At 41.6% G+C, this 23999-nt stretch overlaps 2 protein-coding genes across 5 annotated transcripts; one reads left to right on the top strand and one right to left on the bottom strand.

Moving 5' to 3' along the window:
- Window positions 1-427: 427 nt before the first annotated feature.
- On the bottom strand, window positions 428-10448 carry TBCCD1 (TBCC domain containing 1). 4 transcript variants are annotated; one of them, XM_035133168.3, is made up of 8 exons: window positions 9095-10448; window positions 6437-6796; window positions 5969-6118; window positions 3859-4225; window positions 3553-3739; window positions 2939-3436; window positions 1534-1691; window positions 428-888 (listed from the first exon to the last, which is right to left on the bottom strand). In XM_035133168.3, exons 2-7 carry the CDS (start codon window positions 6770-6772, stop codon window positions 1562-1564), a joined length of 1668 nt encoding a protein of 555 aa, XP_034989059.1. In that variant the 5' UTR covers window positions 6773-6796; window positions 9095-10448; the 3' UTR covers window positions 428-888; window positions 1534-1561. The 4 variants fall into 4 exon arrangements, with proteins under 4 accessions (XP_034989059.1, XP_088526872.1, XP_088526871.1 ...); XM_088670746.1 differs by lacking the exon at window positions 9095-10448 and adding an exon at window positions 7614-9056; XM_088670745.1 differs by lacking the exon at window positions 9095-10448 and adding an exon at window positions 8232-9056.
- On the top strand, window positions 10065-23058 carry DNAJB11 (DnaJ heat shock protein family (Hsp40) member B11). The gene is made up of 10 exons (XM_035133172.3): window positions 10065-10213; window positions 14247-14403; window positions 16413-16510; window positions 17854-17986; window positions 19398-19540; window positions 20051-20133; window positions 20706-20763; window positions 21547-21658; window positions 21844-22003; window positions 22696-23058. Exons 1-10 carry the CDS (start codon window positions 10146-10148, stop codon window positions 22758-22760), a joined length of 1077 nt encoding a protein of 358 aa, XP_034989063.1. The 5' UTR covers window positions 10065-10145; the 3' UTR covers window positions 22761-23058.
- The last annotated feature ends 941 nt before the right edge of the window (window positions 23059-23999 follow it).

The following is a 23999-nucleotide window of genomic DNA, read 5'->3' as shown; positions in this document are numbered from 1 at the left end:
CAAGAGGAGATATCTTGAACCACTAACTTTTTATAATTGAACAACTTTTGTTCAAAATTGTTGTACCTACAGTTATCATAGATGACCTGGACACATGTTATTTTACTTCCTTACCTTCCCATTTCTAAAAAACCTTTGCCTGGGCTAATTCACTGCCCTACCTAGGTGTATCTTCAGAAAAAGCAAGGTAAGTCAGAACACCTTATGGATTCACAATGTGTATATCCATCTTTGGAGTGAGATGAATGTTTCAGATGAGAATGCTCTATCTGTAAAGTACTTTAAGGGAGCAGGGGACTGAGCAGGATACCAGTGGTTTTTTTTAAAGAGGAAAAACAGTGCCTCCATGACCCTTACTATGTTGTATAAAGACAATACTGAAAAAGGTCCTTTTTAATTAAAATATGGAAAAGAAGAAAAAGAAACAAAAGCAATCACGTGAATTTAATCAAATTTCATAGTAGAAGTGTTAAACAACTGGTATAAAAATACATCTGTGAGTTTTATACAATACAAATTTAGTTAATAGAAGTGAAAAGGTTCATTCAGCAGCCAGAACCTTATTCCTATCTTCACACCAGGAAAGTCAAAGTCCTTTTCAGGGTACCTTTATACATAAATTTCATTTCAGCCATAGATAGAAGTGTTAACAGCAAAGTCTTGGCTTGTTTTCTATAGATACTGGCTGTCTGAGAAAGGTGTAGAACGAAGGGAGATACAGTACCACGACAGCTGTAACAGGGAGAGAAAGTCGATCCTCGCCTTGACATTGAACAAAACAAATTCAAGTTTCCAAATTCATTAGCAATGCCATAAGAGTTTCAATCAGCTTGGCTCCAGTCTATTGCAGTAAAAACGCTTTCAGTTTTGCAAAGTTCATCTCTAGAACTGTAACAAAGCAGATAAACAGATTGCATTTGTTGAATGCAGCAATCAACAATCCCATTGCTTCTTTACAAAACAACAACAATCCCATTGCTTTCTGACTACACAGCAATTATTAGCTGGCATCACACTCTCTCACTCTCTTGCATGTACACACAAACACACACACTCCACTACAAAAACGTCACCATGTGGGTAAAATTCCAGTTTAGTTCACCACCACTATGCAACTGCCACGGGAATGAAATAAAAGTACCAGAAACTTATTCAAATACCAATACTACACATATAAAGCATTTGCTTTATATCGGTACTGCAGAAAATACTAAAGAGATGGAATGACAGGCATGGCCAAACTTGGCCCTCCAGCTGTTTTGGGACTACAATTCCCATCATCCCTGACCACTGATCTAAATTTTAGTAAATTAAACTAATCAATTAATTAAGACAACACCCCTCCCCAAACTGAGGAAGAAACAGAGTCTGCCAGGGGAGTGGGGAGAGAAAGAGAAGGAAGCACAGGTGAAGGGGTGCCAGACTATCTGGACCTTTGAAGTGATCCATCTGAGCAATTCTAGTTTGTAATGTGTGAAAGACAATATACAAGCTTTTCACAATAGCAGAAGAAAACATGGCCTCCAGACTCACCAAATAACTGTGTACTTCAAAAGCTCTCTTATCCTGCTGCCTGCTTAGAACCTGCAGCAGGAAGCACCAGGCTGTCAAGTTGTTGCCGACTGCCTGTCTGGACTAGCCATTCGTTGAACTTGTTCTCCACGTACATCTGGAACGTCTTTCTCTGGTCCCTGAAATCCAGTAAAAGATTAGCACTATAATGCATATAGTGAATGTAAGACCCATCAATGAAAATATTTGCTGAAGTGCATGCACATGACCCAGAAGTTCTGGTTGGGGGTGTGTGTGCGATTTTCATGGTCCTACTTACTATTTAAGTACTGCTACATGTTGGAGAGCTATATTTGTCAATTTTCAAAGATATGGAAACCTTTCCTCCACAAAATATCTTTGTAACTGTTTTTGTTTACCTTCTTGGAGAAGAGAGCAGGACACTTTTGAAAGCAGAACAGGTGAATGCTAGTTAAGTTACACTCCTGTGTCTTTTAAAATCTGTTGAACTTATTTCTGCTCATCAGAGGAGTAGGAACCCTGCAATAAAAGGTGTGAATTCTGCAAGGAAAAACAGTCAATTTGTTCATGGGATTTTGCTTTGGGCGTTTTTTGTATACAGTACTTTGAGGGTAGAGATTATTTAAATGCTCTCAAGTAAAAGGGAACCACTAACCAAGACGGCTTTGAGTTTGTATATTAATTCCTATTAATTTTTACCATTCGTGCCCCACACATTGAGGATTCTACCAACTCTAAGTGGAAACTGGATGACTTGGCCAATCATGTGCATTCAAATCTTTTTCAAACTGCCTCTGAAATTATGAGGTTTAAAATAACTCTAAGTTTGGGGTGTTTCTGGAAGACAAGACAATTCTTAAAGCCTGGACAAAAGACATGCCTGACCAAGTAGGTCTACCATGGTTCCATTGGTTAGGACGTAGGCCAAAAGATGTTGAGACATGCAACCTGATCCTATCCATTTCTACCTGGAATTAAGCCCCATTGTGTTCAATTGTCTTATTCCCAAGTAAACATGCACAGGATTACAGCTATAAGAGAGGAAATCAGATAGTAAACATCGTATCCAAGCAATCCCATCTAGGTGTCAATTCAATGAAAATTTACTTGCACATCTGCACAGTACTTTTAGAGAAATGGTGGCAGGTTACACAGCATGTTTAGCATTTCATTAATCAATGTAGTGTTTTTCTCAGTTTCGTGAGTCACTTTAAAAAGCATTAGCTAACAAGTTTATAACTTATAAAAGATTAGCAAATGGTTCATAGCTGTCTTGCAGAAATTGTGAATATATACTTGAGCAACATACATGTAGCAATCTTTTTATCTGTTAACACTGCTACATTCTGCTCTTATCTGCTGCTGCAGCTGGTTCTTCCTACCTGGAAGAAGGTTGTTTACTTACTTGGTCAGCCCTGCCTCCTTCACGGTCTTCTGCCAGATATGAATTCTCTGTTCTCGTTGACTCAGTGCCTTTTGGTATGCAGGTGGCAGCCCACCAGGTATTTCTGTGGTGTCTCCTTCCATTTCAAATGGGATAACAAAGGGGTAAAACTCTGACGGCGGGAGGAGTCTGAAGACATTTTGATCACAGTTCTCTTTACATACTAACATTGGATTATCCCAATAGTTAGGCACGGTAGCCAGGCCAGTCCTGCCCATGTGGTCCTCAAGCTTTGGATAATGTGTATGGAATGGGGCAAAAGTTATAGCTAGGTTCCCCAGTAAGATGAGAGGTTTAGTTGGGGTGAGAACATGCAAGGTACAACTGGTGGTCGATGACAGAGACAGACGGCGGCAAACAGCAATTAGTGTGACATTGTCACAGCTATGGAGGTGAACTACTGTTTGCACTGGGCCAAGTACAAAGGTACTATTCCTGCACTTCTCTATGGTCACAGATCTGAAAGAGGAAGAAGGGAAAGCAGCCAATTAAAGCTGGATCAAAATAACACAACAAAAATGGTCACATAGCTTCGAAATGTGGTTGCAAAAAATGACTGGTGAAAGCTCTTTCACCTCAGGGGAGAAAGCAAATAGATGAAGGATTCACAGCAGCGATGAATCTTCACGTGCGTATCTTCTAGGGTACCTGAACTTTTTGCCAATGTTTGCTTGTAAACTTGGCTCATCACAATGATGCGGTGTGCTGAAGGGACCATATGAGTATTGCAGGCTATCTTAGCTCGCTTGGTTGTTCCTTCAACTGCAAGAATAAAATTAAACACTGCTTTTAAAAAAGTGAAAGAAGCCATTTTATAACAGCAAGAGAAAAGGGAGATTTTATTCTTGTGCCAAAGGTTTGATGGCCTGAAATAACTGTACCTTGCTGTGCCCATGCAAGTTTCTTCCCAGACTTGAGACAAGCTGATGTTCCAAATGGGTTACCGGTCAGACAAGCCCTCAGCCAGGACTCAAGCTTGGGGAAGGAGAAGGCTTTGGAGATCTTTGAGTAGCCACTCTTTGCATGTAATGGCTGCCAGAGTGCAAGTGCATGCAGAGGGTGGACAGTACTGTTTCTGTTCACACATCCTTCAATAAGGAAGCCAAGAGCGCGAACAGCCTCAGGTGACACCAGGCTATTGTGGGTAGAATGTGAGGAGGCAGTGAGCTGATCCGGGTCCAGCAACAGTTCAAGAAGATCCTGGAGATGGTTCTGGATAAAGTCTTGCTGATAGTTGTCATTCCAGTTCTTAGATCAAAACAATAAAAACAGAAAAATATCAGATACAGAATGGATGTTCAAACAAACAGAATCCTAGTTTTGTTGTTGTTGAATACTGCCCTTCATCCGAAGATTTCATGGCAGTTCACGACATAAAAATACAAAATGAGAACACAAAATACATATTAAAACAAAAACAAATCAATAACCCCCCCCCCAGGGTGGATAAAAATCAATGATTTTTTTAAAAAAATCAAAAAAATCGGATTTTTTTGATTTAAATCGGATTTTTTTGATTTAAATCGATTTTTTTGATTTAAATTGGATTTTTTAAAATAAAATGCTTTTTGAGGAAAATATATTACCATCCAAAGGTTATTCCATCATGAAATAAAGATTAGTTTTTTTAATTATGTAGAATAAGGTTGTATATGTTTATATTTTTGGGTAAATAAATTCCATTAATCAATTCACAATGTCATGCTCTTCCAGAAGTTTTTGTAAGATTATTGGGCAGTTGCTCTGCCTACAAGATATTATCACAGATGCTTGGTTTACTTTTGCAGTTCTCAAAACTGAGTTTGACTCAACAGAGATCACATGCCTCTTCTTCACAGCAAAAATGTTATAACATGAACAGAGTTGAGAAAAAGACCTTAATCCTATTGTTCTACAAACCTATGAATACAGAAACAACCCCTTCAGTGCTAAGTTTCAAGAAGTTCAGTGAATAGAATAGAAACAATATTTTTCTGATTGTTTTGAGTGGACAGTATTTAAGTTTTTCATGTGTAGGCTAGGCTGACAGTGTAAGTTTCTTAAAATATATATATTTTGTTTTTGTTTAGCCAAATTAGTTAACAAACATAGATGTTTGTTTAAGCAAATAACATATGCTGTAATGTTATTGTTTTAGTTGAATAAATCTATTTAAATTGTTATTATTAAGGTAATGATCATTTTTCTCCTTCCTAAGTACAACACTAAAGTTGTCCAAATATGAATGATTAACCTATTAAGCTGGGGATAAAAAACTAATATGAAAAGTTGTTATTCTAAAAATCTTCATCTACTTGCGTATTAAAGTTATACCAGCAAGAATTAGTCTTTATGTAGAAAACTATGATTTAAATCAAGCCTTACTGACTAGTGATTTAAATCGTGATTTAAATCGTGATTTAAATCAGTTTGATTTAAATCAAATCCACCCTGCCCCCCCCCTCCCACAAACACATTTTAAAGGCCATAGAATGTTAGTCAACCAAATGCCTGGTTATAGAGAAACATTTTCACCTGACACCTAAGCATATGTAATGAAGGTACCAAGCAAGCCTCCCTGAAGAAAGCATTCCACAAACCAGGAGCTGCCACCACAGATAAGGGCCATTCTTGTGTTGGCACCCTCCAGATATCTCGTGAAGGCACACAAAGAAGGGCCTTGGATGATGATCACAGGGTCCAGGTCCGTTTATATGGGGAGAAGCAGTCCTTGAGGTATTGCAGTCCTGAGGTGTTTAAGGCTTTATAGGTCAAAACGAGCACTTTGAATTGGACCCAGAAACTAATTGGCAGCCAGTTCAGTCAGCAGGAACAGTGCGATATGCTAAAACCATCTTGCCTAATGAACAACCAGGCTGCCACATTCTGCACTTGCTGAAGTTTTCAAACCGTCTACAGAGGCAGCCCTACGTATAACACATTGCAGCAATCTAACCTAATGGTTACCAAAGCACGGATGAAAGAAGAACTCAAAGAACCTCAAAGCAATACCTTAATCTGATTGGTGTATTCTCCAGTCAGACTGTGATACTTGGATCTAGGATTCGGCCACTCATCTCCCAGTAGATATGTTCTCAGGGAAACCTTGTTTAGTTGTTGAATATAAAGGAACAGCAGGAACTGTAGAGTGTCCACAGACAACTGAGCAGAGATTGAAAAAGGTTTATTTTAAAGAACATTCAAGTACATAATTTAGCAGGGGTTCTTATTTTATATTTAGCAGCATGTAGTGAAGTGGAAAAGGAAAAGACAACCCACTGCTAATTTTCTTAACAACTAGAAGCAATTACAGTGGCCCAACAGCTAACCTCATATTGGATTGTGGCTCACATGCAGCATGTAATGTACTTGGGCAGGGGCATTTCTTCCACACTGAGTGCATGAGAAGCCTGGGTCGGTAAGGCTGCTATGAAGAGCATACACCCACAGTATTAAAAGTGACAATATGACATTCCATGCCTTATTCTTCTGCTTCTCTGCCTCCTCCTCAGTTGCACAGCTGGATATCACCTCTGCCCATTCCAGTCGCTCCTCTGAAGTCCGTTCAACAAGACTGTCAAATAATTCAAAGTATAGCCAAGCCAAGTCCTTTTCTATCTGCAGCTTCCCACAGGCAATGTGTCGCCACATAGGCCAAGAAAGGTGTGGATAATAGCCTTCACTGGAGCGCATTCGGACATAAGTTGACATCTTCCGAAGATAATGCATGCTAAACTTGGAGGGAGGTGGGATTTGTAAGGCTCCCACTATAAAAGGTTCCATTTTCACCCAGAGATTGACACTGATTTGATCCATGTTTGCCGTTCACAAAACTCACATCTATATTTTCAAGAAAATGAAAATAAGAAGTTAGTTCAACTGTTAAAAATTAATAATACAAACACCGGTAATACAAAAAATAAAAATTTCCATATTTTCAGATCTAACTTTTTTGCAAGGAAGTCAATGGTCTATTTTCTCCATCTATTATGCCTTCTTTTCTGCTCAGTATCCTATATTTAAACATTAGCAGTCCCAAACTGTATGCACAAACTCATTCTACATAACACAGAAATGACTATTTAGAAATTAAACTTTCCAATATATTGAGTGGGTCCTGCCAGTCACTGGATGCCATATAGCCCTGACTGGCAAATATTTGTAGCTAAAGCTGTATTTTGAATTAAGTCAAAGTTCAAAGGCACACAACATTGGCTCTTTAATCCCTCCTCAGTAGGAACAGCAGGAAGCTTGGGCAAACCATTCTCTTGTTCACATTAGACACTCCTATTTGCCTATGTCCTTGCTCCTTGAGGGAGCAGATGGAATACAGTACATAAGAGGAAAACACTCAGGAGTTTCTACTGTAGCAGCTCACTCAATATAGGGAACTCTTCAATAACAGCATCTCTATTCAAGGCAGCAAAAGGCACAGTAGAGTCATGTACTACTACATGGCCTCAAAGCCAGACAATATTACGATACGACATACCTCCTGTTGCCCAGACTCCAGATACCAGGCCAATTAAATCTTACCAGCTTTCATTATTTCTAAAGCCCCAAACTTTATAGTCAACAGTCTTCCTGCTGCTTTGCATACAAGTTTCTTCCTCTGTGTGCTAGTTACCAGAAGCAGCAGGACAGAATGCTATCATACCTGTGTTTGCAGATTTTTAAGGGTCTTTTCCAAGTTCCTCTAGGTCAGTGTTTCTCAACCTTTTTTGGGCCACGGCACACTTGTTCCGTGAAAAAAATCACGAGGCACACCACCATTAAAAAAGTTAAAAAATTTAACTCTGTGCCGCCCTATATTATAATTATGACTGTAAGAAACACTTGCCAAATATTGCTTTCCGGCGGGTCAGTGCTGTGAATTGGCGGCCGCCAGGCTCGTTTGCACTGAGCTCTGGGAAAGAGGAGGAGAAATATTGCTTTCCGGCAAATCGCCCTTCTCGTCGCCGCACGTCGCGGCACACCAGCCAGCGTCTCGCGGCACACTAGTGTGCCGCGGAACAGCGGTTGAGAAACGCTGCTCTAGGTCCATGTGTGTCGTCCCCCCCAACTGGCAGAGGAAGGGGAGTGTGGGGGGAGCGCACCGCCCCTGGCAGCGCAATCCTGGTGGGGTGCCATTGTGGCTGCTCCACCGCCCCCGGGACGCGCGCCAGTCCCACCCCCACCTGCTCTCCGCCCCCTGGTGCCGGAACATGAAGCTCCGCCACTGCCCCCCCCATTGATTTTATTATTATTATTATTCATTTAAATAAAAAATTACTACCTCAAATTTCACCCTGCAGCTCTTTGTTCCAAGAACACAGGTTACTGTTAAGGCGGGTGGTGAAAAGGAGATCAAGACTTTCCAGTTACAGCACTCCACCTTTCAAACTTCCTCCTCATGACAAGTGCAATTTTTATTTTCAGCACCATGTGAAAACCCTTTTTATTTCCCTAAGCAAATGATTAAAAATTATTTCTCAACACTCATGTTTTAATTGTGTTTTTATCCATTTATTTAGTATGCCACTCAGAGAGAGCCACGGCTGTAGAGTAACTGGCAAGGGTATTAATGAAACATGTGACCCAGCTTGTCTCAGGCCACAATTCCCACCCACCAGTTGAAAATCTCTGTCTTCTAGCTGATTTCCTAGAATAAGGAGAGAGGTTTCTACACTGCATCCCGCTGCTCCCTCAGTCAACACTGGCACATTTTCCCTCTAAACACAAGTAACGGAGGGCAGCCCCCAGTGCCTGCTTCATGTCAAGTGTGCAGCAGGGGCAAGGCGGCAAGTTTCTCCCTTCCACATGCACTTGGAAGTCCCGCTTTTTGAGGGGAAGAGCGAATGAAAGGGCGACCCCTATTTTCTCATGAAAGGCTCCAAGACAAGAGGAGGAAGAGGAGGCGGAGGACGGCTCCAACTTCTGAAACAGTGGCGTTTCCCCGCCTGGGAGGTGGGACCCGACAGCCCGCCTCAGGCTGAGGAACGAAACTCCCGCCCGCCTCCCGTTACCTGCGCGCCTCCGTCGGCGCCTTTCCCGACCCAGCTGCAGCGACCGAGCTACTTTCGTAAGCCCGCGGCGTCCGCCCACTACTGCGCCTGCGCACAGACGAATCTGGCCACCCGCCGCAGATAAAACACTCACCCAAGACACCTTCGAGAAAGAGGAGATGCTTTCCTAGAGCGGCAGGGCCTTCGTTTCGAATCTCTGGCAAGCGGAAAGAGCAACAGCTTTCTAGCTTTCAGTACTTCCGCTAAAAATGTGTACTGTAGTACTGTACTGTATTCCAGTTCGAATGCTAGCAGAGTGGCCAAGCGGAGGCAACTGCGCCCCCTGCGGAGGGGAGGAATCGTCAGATTCTAACATTTCTCTGCTACAGTATTTGACCCCAGCAGCAGCAGCACTGCTTTGATCCCCACCCCTCGCACACATATGCCGATGTTAATGTATCTGCCACAACTGAGGATAACACTTCAGGTATCCGGTAGCGAACTGTCTAGTATACAATTTGTGGCATAAATGTATTTGTTACTTCTCTAGGCACCGCAAGGCTGTTGTTGGCGCAACCCCCTAAGAAACAGGACAGAACACAGATCTGGGGATAAAGCGCTCCCTGCGCTCCCCAATTCCGCCTCACACAGAGGCATTTAAAGGAAAACTGAAAACAGCATTCGCTTGACGTTTTGATTGTCATTCCTTTCGATCATTCTCATGATTGATTTTTTAATAATGACATTTGAAGTCCTCCCGTTTGCTGCAAACCATCCATAAGGAGCCACAGGCAAAACAATGAATGATAATAATAGTTGTTGTTGTTGTTGTTGTTGTTTAAGGGCAGGGAAAGGAAGTAGGAAGTTCCTTCTTGAAAGCGCCGTAAGGCTGCCTGCTGTTCTGACCCGTCCCAGAAGGCGTCTGCTCGTGACGTCGTCGCAACGCCCCAACGTTTATGGCAGCGACGCGCGGCTTCTCCCCGTCCCAATTTGTTGACGTCTCGAAGCCTGGTTGGGCGGCTGTAGCCGGGCCGCAGGTGAAGTGTGCGGTTGTGGTTGGCCAGTAGCGGGCGCCGAGTCGGAGCCTGATTGGGCGGTTAGCTTCACCGGGTTCTCTTTCGTGCGTGCCTATGGTTACCGGCGTGTGAGAGGAGCGAGGAGGGGGCGCGCTTGGAACCTGCTCGAAGAGACCCCCCCCTCCCGCCATGTCACCCCGCTCCCTCGGCGGGCTTTTGCTGCTGCTGCTGTGCCTGCTCGAAGACGCCGTCGCCGGGTGAGCCGAGGGGAGCGGGAAGGGGCCGGGAGGAAACGGCGCCGCCCCACCGGTGCTCGCAGGTGGCCTCGCGGGAGGGTGGAGCCCCCCTGCTCTCCTCGCCCCTCACTGCCGCCGAGGGGGCTTCGTCTTGCCCGCCCCTTGCCGCCACCTCTCGCCTTCCTCTTCCCAGGCGGGGCGGGTGGTCCTCCCCTCCCCTGGTTACGGCCGTTATGGCGCCGCCGCCTCCTCCCCCTCGGACCCCCGCCCAGGGTGACCGGGAAGAAGGCCGGTTTACTGCCGCTTTTGCAGCTTGTGTAGACGAGGGAGTTTCGGTTGGTTGGTAGGGTCGTGTATTTCCGCCTGTGGTTCGGAGTATGAGAGTTATGCGGCCAGGACTGTGTTGAAAGCCCTGATCAGCCACGGACCACGCTCAGCCTAGCCCACTCTGCAGGGTGGTTGTTGTGAGAGATTGTAAGAAGGCCTGTGCCCACTGCCTTGGGCTCCTTTGAGGAAAGGCAGGTTATAGATGTGGTACGTGACACAGAAGTAGGTGCTGCCTCTCGCATCGCGTTATTGTAAGGGTTGAGATGCTAGTAAACAGTCAGGAACTGAATGGAGGCCAGTACACTGTGGCCCGATCCAAAAAAAGGGGGAGGTACTGTTTGGGCCGTGCTTGTCTCCTCTGAAGGAACAGGTTCACAGCCTGGAGATAGTTCATCCATCATTGTCAAGGTGCAGGTTCTTGCTGTCATGGAGCACCTTTTACTGACTTATCCATGCTCTGATAACCCTCAGATTAGACAGCTGTGATGCATTGTTACAGGATCCAGCAACCTCCTGAGAGGGACCTCCCCCCTACACACTGTGCTGTCTCAGCTTTGAAGTCTGCTAGGGAGGTGCTTTTGGTAATAACATTGTTGAGTAAGGTTTGGGAGTCTGTGGTTCACCGGAAGGCTTTTCTGGCAATGGCAGCCTGCTTGTGAAACACACTCTCCCAGACGCTTGACTGATTCCAACATTGAACATTTTTCAGCACTGGCTGAAGACCTATCCATCCCTTCTTCCAGGTCTTTTGAGTATGTTAGGTGTAAGAACCTGTATAGTTTTATAATGACAGGTAGATTGATCAATTGTTTTTAGGGTTGCACTGTATATTTCGTTTTATGCTCTTGTTGGTTTTGTCTAATTTTAGAGGTTGCTAAAATAATGGAAGAAAGGATACAAATTTAATTTTTAAATTTTAAAAAATACATGTTGAGACAGTTTAGAAACTACAACTGCTAGATTGCTATCTGGGACTAGGCATTATGATAATGTATGCTTGTGCTTCATCAGTTGCATTGGTTCCAAATCTATTTCAAGGTCCAATTCAAAGTGCTGGTTCAAGCCCTTTATGATTTGGGGCTCAGGGTACATGAAGGACCGCTTATCCTTGTGTGCCTATCTGTACATTAATATCTTCATCACTGGTCCTTATTTAGGTTCCCTGCCATCTGAGGTACAGTTGTGAATATTGGAAAAGGGGCCTTCTCAGTGGTAGCCTCCCAATTGTGGAATGTTCTCCCAGGGAGACTCACTCTGATGTCATTTTGGGTTCAGGGAAAGGCCTTGTTGTTTCTCAAGACTTTTTAATTCAGATTGATCCATTTTATCTTGGTTGGGCTTGTTTTTATGCTTTTTCTATTTATATTATTTTTATATATTTTGATTTGTTTTATTGCGAATTGAAATTTTGCCAGCCACCCGGTTACACCACTTAGAGATGGTGTGATTAAGCTGTGTACAAATTTTTAAATTAATTAAAATATATAAAATATAAATCTACAATACATAAAGTACAGGAGCATGCTATTGAACACAGGGTGACTTACTTCTGAGTAAATATGTTTAGGCTTGCACCAAATAACACTGAATAAAGATAAGGTCTGGGAGCTCCAAGATAAAACACGGCCAATATTAGTTTGTGTGGAACTTATGTTTGCTTGCCCCTTCTCGTGATGTTGATTGGGAATGTACAGTATCATAAATCCCACAAGTAAATTCACTTAATTGTTAGCTTATACATTCCTTTCTATTGAAATTGCAATAAACAGGGAAACGTACACAATTAAAATAAATGGCTGTGGCCTGATACAGCCACCTTATTGGAGCTAAGTATGTCTGGGTTTGGTCGAGGCATCCCCAAACTTCGGCCCTCCAGATGTTTTGGACTACAATTCCCATCATCCCTGAACACTGGTCCTCTTAGCTAGGGATCATGGGAGTTGTAGGCCAAAACATCTCGAGGGCCGCAGTCTGGGGATGCCTGGTTTGGTCTGTTTCTAGATGAGTGTGTGTCTTGCAACCCCATGTACACCACTTGGAGTTCCATAGTGGAAGAAAGCCATCCATAAATTTACCTAAATAAATAATACAGTGGTACCTCGGTTTAAGTACACAATTGGTTCCGGAAGTCTGTACTTAACCTGAAGCATACTTAACCTGAAGCGAACTTTCCCATTGAAAGTAATGGAAAGTGGATTAATCCGTTCCAGACGGGTCCGCGGAGTACTTAAACTGAAAGTACTCAAACCGAAATGTACTTAAACCGAGGTATGACAGTAAATGCCTAACATATATTAAGTCTACTAAGACTGTATTAAAATAATTCAGTCCACCAGACCAAAAGCCTACTGGAACACAAATGTTTTCAATAAATGACAGAAGCTTAAGAGTGAGGACCAAGCAAGCCTTCTGTTTTTCTTCTCACTATAATTGTGTGTTTTTTTGGTAACACCTTTTATTTCATATACTTCACATCCCATTTTATTTGCATCCGTTTTCTGCTAATGTATTCAAATGGTTATCCAGTTGTTTTTTGCCAAATCATTTTTATTTTTTATATATACACATAAACACACCTACAATAACAAACATACATCTACATCCACATACAAAAACATTTAGCATTACAATCATATTTTCATTAACTCTCTTCCTTACGGCTTTTTCAAGCCTTGACTTCCTTCAACTCCAGTCTTATGACTTTCCATTATCATTTCTAAATATATTTCACTATTCTAACATTGTCCAAATTCTTATAGTTATCCTTTCATTATCTTCTATCCTTTCACAATGTCCTTTACTACTCATATCTACAAAGATTCTTTCATTCATACCATACTAACATTTTCATTTCTGTACCACTGTCTTTCAAATATTCTGTAAATTTTGTCCAGTCTCTGATGAATTTCTGGTCCCGCTGTTCTCGGATTCTTCCCGTCATTTTGTCCATTTCTGCGAACTCCGTCATTTTTATAATCCATCCTTTGTCGGTAATTCTTCTTGCTTCCATTTTTGGGCTAATAATATTCTAGCTGCTGTGACTGCATATTGGAAAAGCTTTACATCTTTTTTTAATCTCTTCTCCTAATATACCTAAAAGAAATGCTTCTGGTTTTTTAACAAATAGTTATCCAATCCAGTTTAAATACTAATATATGCTTGCCTACACACAAACACACTATTGTAGCCTTATTATCACATCAGCTCCTTAATTTTTGCCTGTGTTTCTCTTCTTTTTTCTTTCCCCATCAGGGGACGCAGGCATTGAGTAGACATTTGGGAATATGCATATTATTAATGTGTAGATTAAGACCGCATAGTACATTTGTAGGGCAATCTTAAGCTTATTTACTCTGGAGTATATCTCACTGTGTTTAGTAGGACTTACTCCTTAGTAAGTGTGTTTAGGATTGCACTATTAGAGAGAGACTGGCTGTGTATATGGCATGTGGTTTTCAGTGAGCTCACATTTTAAATACAGGACCTTCCCTCCAAGTATTCTCTGGCTGGAAGTTCTAATACATCCTTGGAGGCACCATTTCTGTCATTCTCTGGATGCCATGCTTGTAGAGCTTTATTACAAGTTATAATTGTTGTGGTAAGCAACAATATTAGAGGGAAAGAAGGAAACTGAGCCCTCCTGCTGTTCTCCAACTTATAGCCTGAGTATATGGTCACATTAAAGGAAGAAGATACACAACAATAACTGGCTTCATTTTTCTTTTAGGAGAGATTTCTACAAGATATTGGGGGTGCCCCGTAGTGCATCTGTTAAAGACATTAAGAAGGCCTACCGAAAACTCGCTCTGCAGCTTCACCCAGACCGGAATCCTGATGATCCACGTGCGCAGGAAAAATTCCAGGATCTTGGGGCTGCCTATGAGGTTGGTGTATTTGGGGAAAGTCTGTGCCCAACTAGTGCACCCATTGCTTTCTCTGTTTCAATCTTTGCTGTTTGGCAAAACCTTAGCAGAGTGAACAGTAAGTGGACAATGTCTTAAGTCAACTACACCATGTTTATGATAGTGTCATTAACAGGCATTCCTGGAAAGTCATCTCCATCGCCTTTCCTATCAATCATTTCTTTAGGATGATTTATTGACACCCTTTACAGTTGTACCTTGGATCCCGAACGCCTTGGTACTCAGACGTTTTGGCTCCCGAAAGCCGCAAACCCAAAAGTGAGTGTTCCGGTTTCCGAACGTTCTTTGGAACCCGAACGTCTCACTGGGCTTCTGCAGCTTCCAGTTGGCCAATCAGAAGCCACACTTTGGTTTCCAAATGTTTTGGAAGTCGAACGGACTTCTGGAATGGATTCCGTTCGACTTCCAAGGTACGACTTTATTTGAAAATGGTCTGTAGATGGTTTTAAGTTTGGTAAACAGACAAAACACAGGGTTTTTTAACTCTTCTTTTTTACATTAGCAACAAAATGTGTCATATCTGTATTTTATCAGTGCCAAATTAACATGCTCTACCAATTGTCTTTAAATTTACATAGTGAAAGGACTTCTTGAAGTTAATGGCTGGTTAACAAAATACCATTAGCTTGTTGGCTGGCCTGTTATTGTGCTTTTGGGGAGCATAGGTGAAGGATTTATTTAACAAAATTTATATAATGCTTGCTCTTTTTTTAAGTCTCTAAGGAATTTACAACAAAAGATTTTGTATTTAGTCCAGATGACATCTCCAGGGAGCCCAAAGTTAGGTGAGATTCTTGTATTTGCAAATGCTAGTCCAAGCTAATGTACAAGTGGAGATTTTAGTGTTAGATAGGCCATGCCTGGCTTTCTGGTGCACCTTCCTGATACGGATAAAAAAAAAACACTGGCCTAACCACTGAATGACACGTTACAGAAATTAAACTCAGGAATGTTATTGGCAGAGGGAGGTAAACAGATGAAATTCTAAACATTTTATGCATTGCTCATGCCTCATGTTTCTGCTAGCTTTTTCTCGATAGCCAGATCTCCATTTTCTGAATTGAAGAACAGGAATCCCCTTTTGACAGTCACACAGTTTATCCATTGCTCTGTAAATTCAGTGAATCAAGATACTTGAACAGGCTGGAGCATGGAATGCACAGTAGTGTGGGTTGGCAGGAAGAGAACTTTAGAGAAATAAGAACTATTGCACAGGAGCTTGCAAGCTAGCTTTATCTAGTTGACAGCTTCTTATGCTGAGATTAAAGTCTGCAGTATGTTATTAAATATGCAATTAACGCTAAATTCTGTATGACTTGCTTTTGTATAAACATAGGATTGGGGTGCAAATGAAGCACATAGGGTATACATCTTCTGATGATAAAGTTTAAACAGTGAAAAAATATTTTGCAAGCCCTTCTACAGCTTTCACTGTACTACAGGGTGAGAATGTTGCTTATCTCCTCTACGGTGGATATTTGGTTATATCAAAAAGTGTCACTCAACTGACAATAAAGCTTCCATTGTTAAAACAAGGAGAGAAACAATTTTTTGTGATTTCCCCCCCCCCCCCTCCGCCTGCACACACCCTAAATTTTCTCTGGAGGATCCTCCAACCTTCTAGAGCCCAAGGGAGAAGTGGTTGCCAGTGGGAAATTGCCAAAAAATGTTTCTTTGCTCATTCTACTAATTGAAACCTTACTGGCAGCTGAGTGACACCATTGGACACAATCCATTGTTCATAACTGCATTCAAAATCTTCCATCAGCCTTAAGACATCAAGTGCAATTAAGCAAACAAACATTTTAGGCTGCCATAAGGCCACTGCTGAAGGCATTTCCCTGACAGAAATACAGTAAGTGGAACATGTTTCCACTTGACATGGAACCAATTAATACTGTTTCACTGCTTTGTAACAGTTATGTTAAAGTTTTGCCTAATACATAGATGCTCACTGTTATCGCTTGCAGGTATTGTCAGATGAGGAAAAGCGAAAGCAGTACGATGCATATGGAGAAGAGGGATTGAAAGAGGGTCACCAGAGTTCTCATGGAGATATTTTTTCACAGTAAGTCTGTTTTATTTCTCCAACATATTTGCACAACATTACAAGCTTTACAGTGAAGGGATATCATTGGTAGTTCATTGCAGCCAACACTATTGCTGTAGTTTATTGTCTTGAGGTTCTTCTCTGCTTCTTTCATAATGAGTGACATTTGCAAGAATATATTACATACAGCAATAGAAGTCTGTCATGGTGAGTAGACACTGCACTGAATCCATATCACACAAGTGAATATTCCTTTTATAAAAAAAATCAGCTATAGAAGAGGCAGGGAAGAGTTAAATCCCTTGTGACAGAACCAATTAAATTTGATTTCTGCTGGAGCAAACACTTCCATGGGGATCTGAAAGTTGAACTAGAATGTCTGAATCATCAGTTTCTTGATTGATGTGAATGGGTCCTCCATGTGGACATTTTCATCCTTCTTACAAGGAGAGGCCCAACATTGGCTCAGTTCACATGCAAGGGGAATGCCAGGGCAGGACAGTTATTTTCCAAGTTCCAGATAGTGAAAGCAAAGGCAGAAAGCACTCTTACAATTCTGTTTCCCCCCCCCAATGATTTCACATCTTTCTTTGGGATAGGGTTATGGTTTTCCTCCAAATATCAAGGCCACTTGAACAGAGATTACCTTGTTTGCTTCATTTTGGCAGAAACGTATTTGGTCCTTGGAGCTGTTAACCCTCTAGACACAGAAGCCATGGCAGAGTTCACAGTGGCTCTCCAGTTCCAACATGTATCATGGCTTCCTATTTCTAAGGCGCAGCAGCCTTTTGTTATCATGTTAGCTGTTCCAAATGATTTTCTGGAGGTAGCATGTGGATATGCTTAATAAATCTCTGCTAACCAGGAAGTGGTTGCTCCAGGTTAAGAACTTTGCCCCAGGATAAGAACAGAAATTGCGTGCCAGCGGCAGCAGGAGGCCCCATTAGCAAAAGCACACCTCAGGTTAAGAACCTCAGGTTAAGAACCCATGGATAGACCAGGCAAAGTTTACTGAGAAGGGGGCTCAGAGTCTATGCAAAACTGAGTAATAGAGCTGTTTCTGATTGCCCCTGTAAACTTTTTTCACGTTTTGATTTTTGCAATTTGATTATTTCAGTGCAGTTTGCTTTTGTTTTTGCAAGCAGCTCCTCTTCCTGTTTTTATTACAGTTACTTCTTCACAGAAGTTATTCTCAAATTGGGAAGAGATTCCTTTCAGGAAGGTGATACAAATCTGATTATTCCTATCTTCTGAGTTGATGAAATTAACCCTTTCATCCATACTCTCCTACTAGTTGAATTGAAGGAGCACCACTATAGGCCCGTTACTCTTTTAAATAATGATGGTTCATTTCTTTACAGTTTCTTTGGAGACTTTGGTTTCATGTTTGGAGGTAATCCTCGTCAGCAAGATAGGAACATTCCAAGAGGAAGTGATATCATTGTGGACCTAGAAGTTACACTGGAAGAAGTGTACTCAGGAAATTTTGTGGAAGTAAGCTTTCCAGTCTGCCGCCTCATCTTATTATTTTGTTAAGTTCTGGGGATATGGAAGTTATATATTCTTGTCTGAACATGAATGAGAGTCTATACTGAAATTTGTCATCAGGCTTATGAAAGAAGTGTTCTTCCCATGAATGGCATACAGAAAGGTAGCAAACCACTATCACTTTTGTATTGCTACTGAGAGTTTGTGGTTTCTGCCTTTCCTGGCACTTGTGCCTTTAACAGACCATACAATGAAGAATGTTGTTGTCACCTGAGTGCTTGTTGAGCTAGTCTTGAGGGTATTGCTAATGTTCCAGTGGAACAGCTGGTAGTGCTAATGTTCCAGTGGAACAGCTGCAGCGATTTTAACTGGTCTAACTAAAGCTTTTGCTAATTGATCTTTCTGCCTTTCGTCATTATTGAGCAGGCTGCCAAGTTATTTCTGCTTCTAGTGTGTGTAGAAGGAAGTGGCAGCAAACTCAAATTGTGTCTTGCTCTCTGGAGAGTTTTGTGTGAGGTGAAACGAAACTGTAATGCCAAAAAAAGAGAAGACTGCTGGTAGTGGTTGGGTCATATTTACTGTTGCTTTTTCAGAAACAGTCTTTAACACAGCTTCTACCTTCTGCAAAGGGAGATAAATCCCTACCTCAATCCTCAAGCATACTTTGGATTCAGAGGGAAACAACCAGAGCTGGACACAAATACGGGCTGGCTTCTGGTAAGCCCTATCCAAACTTATGGATTCCTGCTCTAACTGCTGCAGGTATTCACAAATCATTGAAATAAGTTGTGCTTTTATTATTCATAAGTAGGTCAAGATTGCTATTAATATTTACTAAACTTATGAGTCGTCTATGCAGAAAAGGTGTAGGCAGCTTTACAATTAGCAACATGCAGTATAAGGAATACACATTTTAAAATACATAATTTAATCTTCACCAATCAACAGCTATAAAAAACACCTCTTCAGACACATACCTAAATTAGGATATGTTGGTATCTAACTGACTTGTTCCATCAGAGTAAGGATTTCTGCTGCACAATGGAATTCCCTCCATGTGCCCCCCCCCCACCAGATCTGTTCTGTAGGTCTCCTCAATCCTCCAGAATAGATTGAGGGATGGTGCAGGAGGGATCCATTGCACAAACAGAGTGCATTGGATACGGCCCATTAATACAACAGAGACAACCAGTCCTACCCACCAAATATATAAGCATTTTTAGAGGGAGAAGCAGCACTCTCACTTCTGCTGGGATGCCTTGTTTTGTCCTTATATATGTGACATGGCAGCTGCAAAGCCTAAGGTGACAAGCTGAGGTAAGTGGGATGTGTGTCTTCTTTACTAAGGCCATCAAGACTAAAGTGCTTTGTGTGTATAAACTGAGTATGAGACGCTGGTTCTTTTATCTTTCTGCAGGTTATTCGAAACAAGCCGGTAGCAAGGCAGGCACCAGGGAAGCGGAAATGCAATTGCCGGCAAGAGATGAGGACAACCCAGCTAGGCCCGGGGCGTTTCCAGATGACCCAAGAAGTAGTTTGTGATGAATGTCCCAATGTCAAGTGAGTCTCACGTCCTCTGGCTCTTTGGTGCATGCATAGTTTGCAATTATGCATAAAAGTAGCAGAGAGAGAATGGTTACATTACCACTTTGAGCCACATGGTGGAGTATTGTGTAGCTCATCTATGGGTATGAAAGCAGAAAGGAGAAATTGTTGGAAAACCAGGGTTACTGACTGGAATTTGAACAATTGCCCCACCAATATAGATTCCCTGATAGATTTTTTTTCCTGTCAAATAGAGCATTTCATTTGTGTTGTGGAATGCAATGGAACTTGTGAATGCTCCCTGCAGCATTCATGTAGATAACTTCTTGAGTCATCTGGAAACACCTTGTTCCTGTACCTGTAGCTTGAAGGCTCCATAATGGCCCAACACTTCTGTGGTTCATTTGCACAGTATGGTCTGAATAGCAAAGAAAAGCAAACATCTATTCTGTAGTGCAATCATTAAATAAAGAAAACCTCTTTTTTTTAAAAAAAAAAGTGCTGCCTTTCTCTCCTGTTTCTTAGGCTTGTAAATGAAGAACGAACCCTAGAGGTGGAGATAGAACCTGGTGTGAGAGATGGCATGGAATATCCCTTTATCGGAGAAGGTACAATATCCCCTTTCTATCTGGAGTTAATATCTTGTTGGATCTGAGGTAGTAAAGAACTTGGGTGGGGGGGTAGAACTTGTCAGAAAGCTAGTTGATTTTTAAAATTAGTTTCTTGTTGAAAGAACCTGTTTTGGGGTTAGAACAGCAATAAAGATTCACCTCTTCTAACTCAGCACTATCTACACAGAACATTATCCCTACAGCTACCCCAGCAATGTCCTGGCAGTTCCAGAGGATGCTCTGGTGGAGAGCCTCCAATTGGCCATGGGCAGCAGCCATGCCCCCATCAATGGCACCAGGCTATTGCATTAGGCTATAATAAGGAAGGGATGCAGGGTTTCCATTAGCTCAGCTAAGAAGTCAGGGTTCTTCCCCTGACACCTGGCAGCAGCTATTCTAGCAGGCTGCAGCAGAGAAGAAAAGGCACAATACCACACCATCAGTACAACTGAGAAAGCATCAACTTTTGGCACCTCTTTTCCTTTAACACTTCAACCCCAACTAGTTCTCATTTGTGGGAAGTCAAATGGTTTTGAAACCAGACCTAATCCATATTTGAACTTCCACAGGTGAACCACATGTTGATGGAGAGCCAGGTGACTTGCGCTTCCGAATAAAAGTTCTCAAGTAAGTCGCTTAGTTATTTTTGCCTTGTTTACCCAGAAATTCACACACACACACCCGAAAAAAATATTTTATTAACTAGTCACTGAACAAACCTCATTGGATTATGTTGAAAGATTAAGTGTTCCATATGTGTATTGAAAAATGTATTCCCTGTATGGGAAGTGACCCATATAATTAAGTGCTGCAATGAGGAAAGTATTTCCCTAACAATAGTGCTTGTCATATTGTGTGCAGACCTCCATTGGGGAATGGGGAGGTGGCACACAGGACACAGAAGTATGTGTGAAGTTATCCAAACGGATAGGATTCTAAAGCAAGTAGTACCTTCCTCTCCTTACCACCCAAGATCTGGATAAGCCGAATATTTCCTGGCAGAAGACTCTTGCTTATCCACTTTGGATCTGTGAGGGTAACTGCAATAGAGTTAGGCCTGCCCCTTTCATGACTTCAGTAGCTATTCAACAAATGACCTCCCTACTAGGTTAGAGCAAATGACATGAGCATACTGGGGTCGGTTCCATTCTGATCATGATGTAAAACTATTTTGCATAAATATTTCCACCTGCTAAGCTGCAGATGGTTTTGATGATCCCCATAGGAAATTGTCCCCTCCTTCAAAGACTGAGGTGGACTTAATGCCTTTGGCAACAAGAGTGACAGGATAATTCACAAACCTTCATTCATTTTTTAAAAGTTAAATGCTAGAGAATTTGACAAGTATACAGAAAAATGATGAAGTAACAAGTAGAATATGTTAACATTCTTCTAACATCTTTCCTACAGGCACCCAGTTTTTGAGCGAAGAGGAGACGATTTATATACAAATGTGACTATTTCACTGGTTGAGGCTCTTGTGGGTTTTGAAATGGATATTGCCCATTTAGATGGGCATAAGGTAAGGCAGCATTTTCCTATTTGAAATAATACATTTTCAGAGTGGTCTCCTATGTTATTTCCATGATAATTGCATCTGTTGACACTAAAATATGTGGGGTGGGTGTGGGTGTGTTACTGATGTGTCAAAGTATCTAGTCACAAGTGCTAATCTTGTAAACTCTTCACCACACTCCCATCTACTAGGTGCATGTTGCCCGGGATAAAACCACAAAGCCTGGAGCCAAGCTGTGGAAAAAAGGAGAAGGTCTTCCCAACTTTGACAACAATAACATTAAAGGCTCTCTAATAATTACATTTGATGTAGACTTTCCCAAAGAGCAGCTGACAAGTGAACAACGAGAAGGTTTGTATCTATGTATCCTAGAATAGTGTTACTATGGTAAAATCCCAAATGGTTTGATCAGAACCTCCATTTACTGATATACTCTTCATGCTGAGAAAGTTACTTTGTCATCTAAAGTGTCCATCTTGTGGGTATAATTCTGTCATTTTCCAGTTTTAAGATTCTGTGTTCAGAAAAGCATGCCATCTATTAGAATAGGTTGGCTGCAAGATACTGATTCAACCAGTTTGCTGCAGCCTGTCAGAAAGGGCTGCTCTGGCTATAACATGGTCCCAATCACTACAGACATTGTTAGAAAAGTGACAGGATCTCTTCAGGGGTATGTTCTGGAAGACTAGGAATGGTAGGGAGGAGAGCAGCCTTTGCTACTTTGTACAATTTTCTAAATATTGCTAACTTTTCAAACGGTGAAATTTAAAAAAAGGTCAGGGATCTTTTCCAGGCGTCTTGCTTGTTCCTAGTCTGCTTTCGTTATTAACCAAGGTATCTGTTTTTCTATGTTTGGGAAGTATTTGCGTAGACATCATTCTCGGAAGTTTTTCTCAAAACCATTTTGAGTGAGCCGGTCTCAAAATATCGAAACAGAATGTGCTGGCTTAAAATTGGAAGAGCTTGGATTCATTTGATTTTCTTTCCTCCTTGTGACATATTTGGAACATTGTATGATTATTACTTTTTTCAATCTTTTGCAGGTCTCAAACAACTGCTGAAACAGGCATCGGTGCAGAAGGTGTACAATGGACTGCAGGGATATTAAATTGGTGACAAATGAACTTTGTTGCAAATGAGAGAAATCAGTGCTATGAACTGGTCTTCTGGTTGTTGTAGAACAAAGCTGAGGGGTGTTGGAGTGACTGCTGAGCCCTCCATTTTTACAAATAGTGAAGGTGATTTGGGGGCAGATCAGAAGACGGTAAAAGAATTTTCCTTATTTGGGACACAACTGGTGCTCTATCTGGAGCAATCAGGCTCCAGCAGTTGAGAAATGTGAGGCGTTTTAAAACACATACCACGTTTGAAATTCTGGTTTTAAAATATATTTTGATGTTACTTTTTCTTGCCCTCTGAGTGAATTTTCATAACCCCTATCCCTCCATTTTACTTTATATTGTCTCTGTTTCAGACTTTTAAACTAATGGGTTCTTTGCTGCTAGCATTTTTTGTTCTTGGGCCCAGCTTGGAAAATATGGGTTTAAAACCTTTTCAGTCTCCTAATTTCTGTACATACCTAGTCCTCTTATCTCTCACTCTAATGGAATTGAGGCATGAGAAACCCTTATCTCTGCAGTTGAAATTTCATTTGCTTTCTGCATTGTCCTCTGGGGTTTGACAACTGTCCAGATACTTCCTATTGTTTGTACTGTGGAAGTGTACTGTAGCCGTTGCCGCCACACAGTTTTGCATTTAGTTCTGCACAAGCATTGCTGCAGTACATGACACTGTCCATGAAAATTTTTGACAGCTTACTATGCATTTCTAAGAGTGGCAGCAGTACTTAACACTGGGTTTCCTTTATAGATTGTAGCAAATGTGTTTGGATTTGTAATCTGTGGTTCATAAACAGACAATCCAGCAAGCAAAGACTATGCAGTCCCTTAGACGGAGCACCATTTGAGTAGAGAAAGTTTACACTTTGTTATATGGGGTGAAAGCGATAAGACTCTTGTTGCTGATAGAGAATTTGCTCCATGCAGCAAAAGAGAAGTGTACCCCCCCTACCTTTATACAGCTGTTGCTGCTTTCCCCCTATTTCTTAGAAACTGCATCAAAACACTTCCTCCCTAGCCTATGGTTCAACAAATTCAGTCTTTGCATTTTATGCAGTTGATGTAAGCCAACATACTCATGTAGCCTGTGGGAACCGTAAAGCCAATTCCTATTTTACAGAACAAGTATGTTTGCAGCAATAAGTGATGTGGTGGCACCAGCCACTCAACAGCCTAGGACACTGAGCTTCCCATATGCCTCCATTTTGCACTGCATATGGTATTGTACT

Source organism: Zootoca vivipara, chromosome 5, assembly GCF_965207765.1.
Source record: "Zootoca vivipara chromosome 5, rZooViv2.hap1.1, whole genome shotgun sequence".
Lineage (NCBI taxonomy): Eukaryota > Metazoa > Chordata > Lepidosauria > Squamata > Lacertidae > Zootoca > Zootoca vivipara.
The sequence above is the reverse complement of the archived record's forward strand: the minus strand, read 5'-3'. Positions and strand labels throughout refer to the sequence as shown.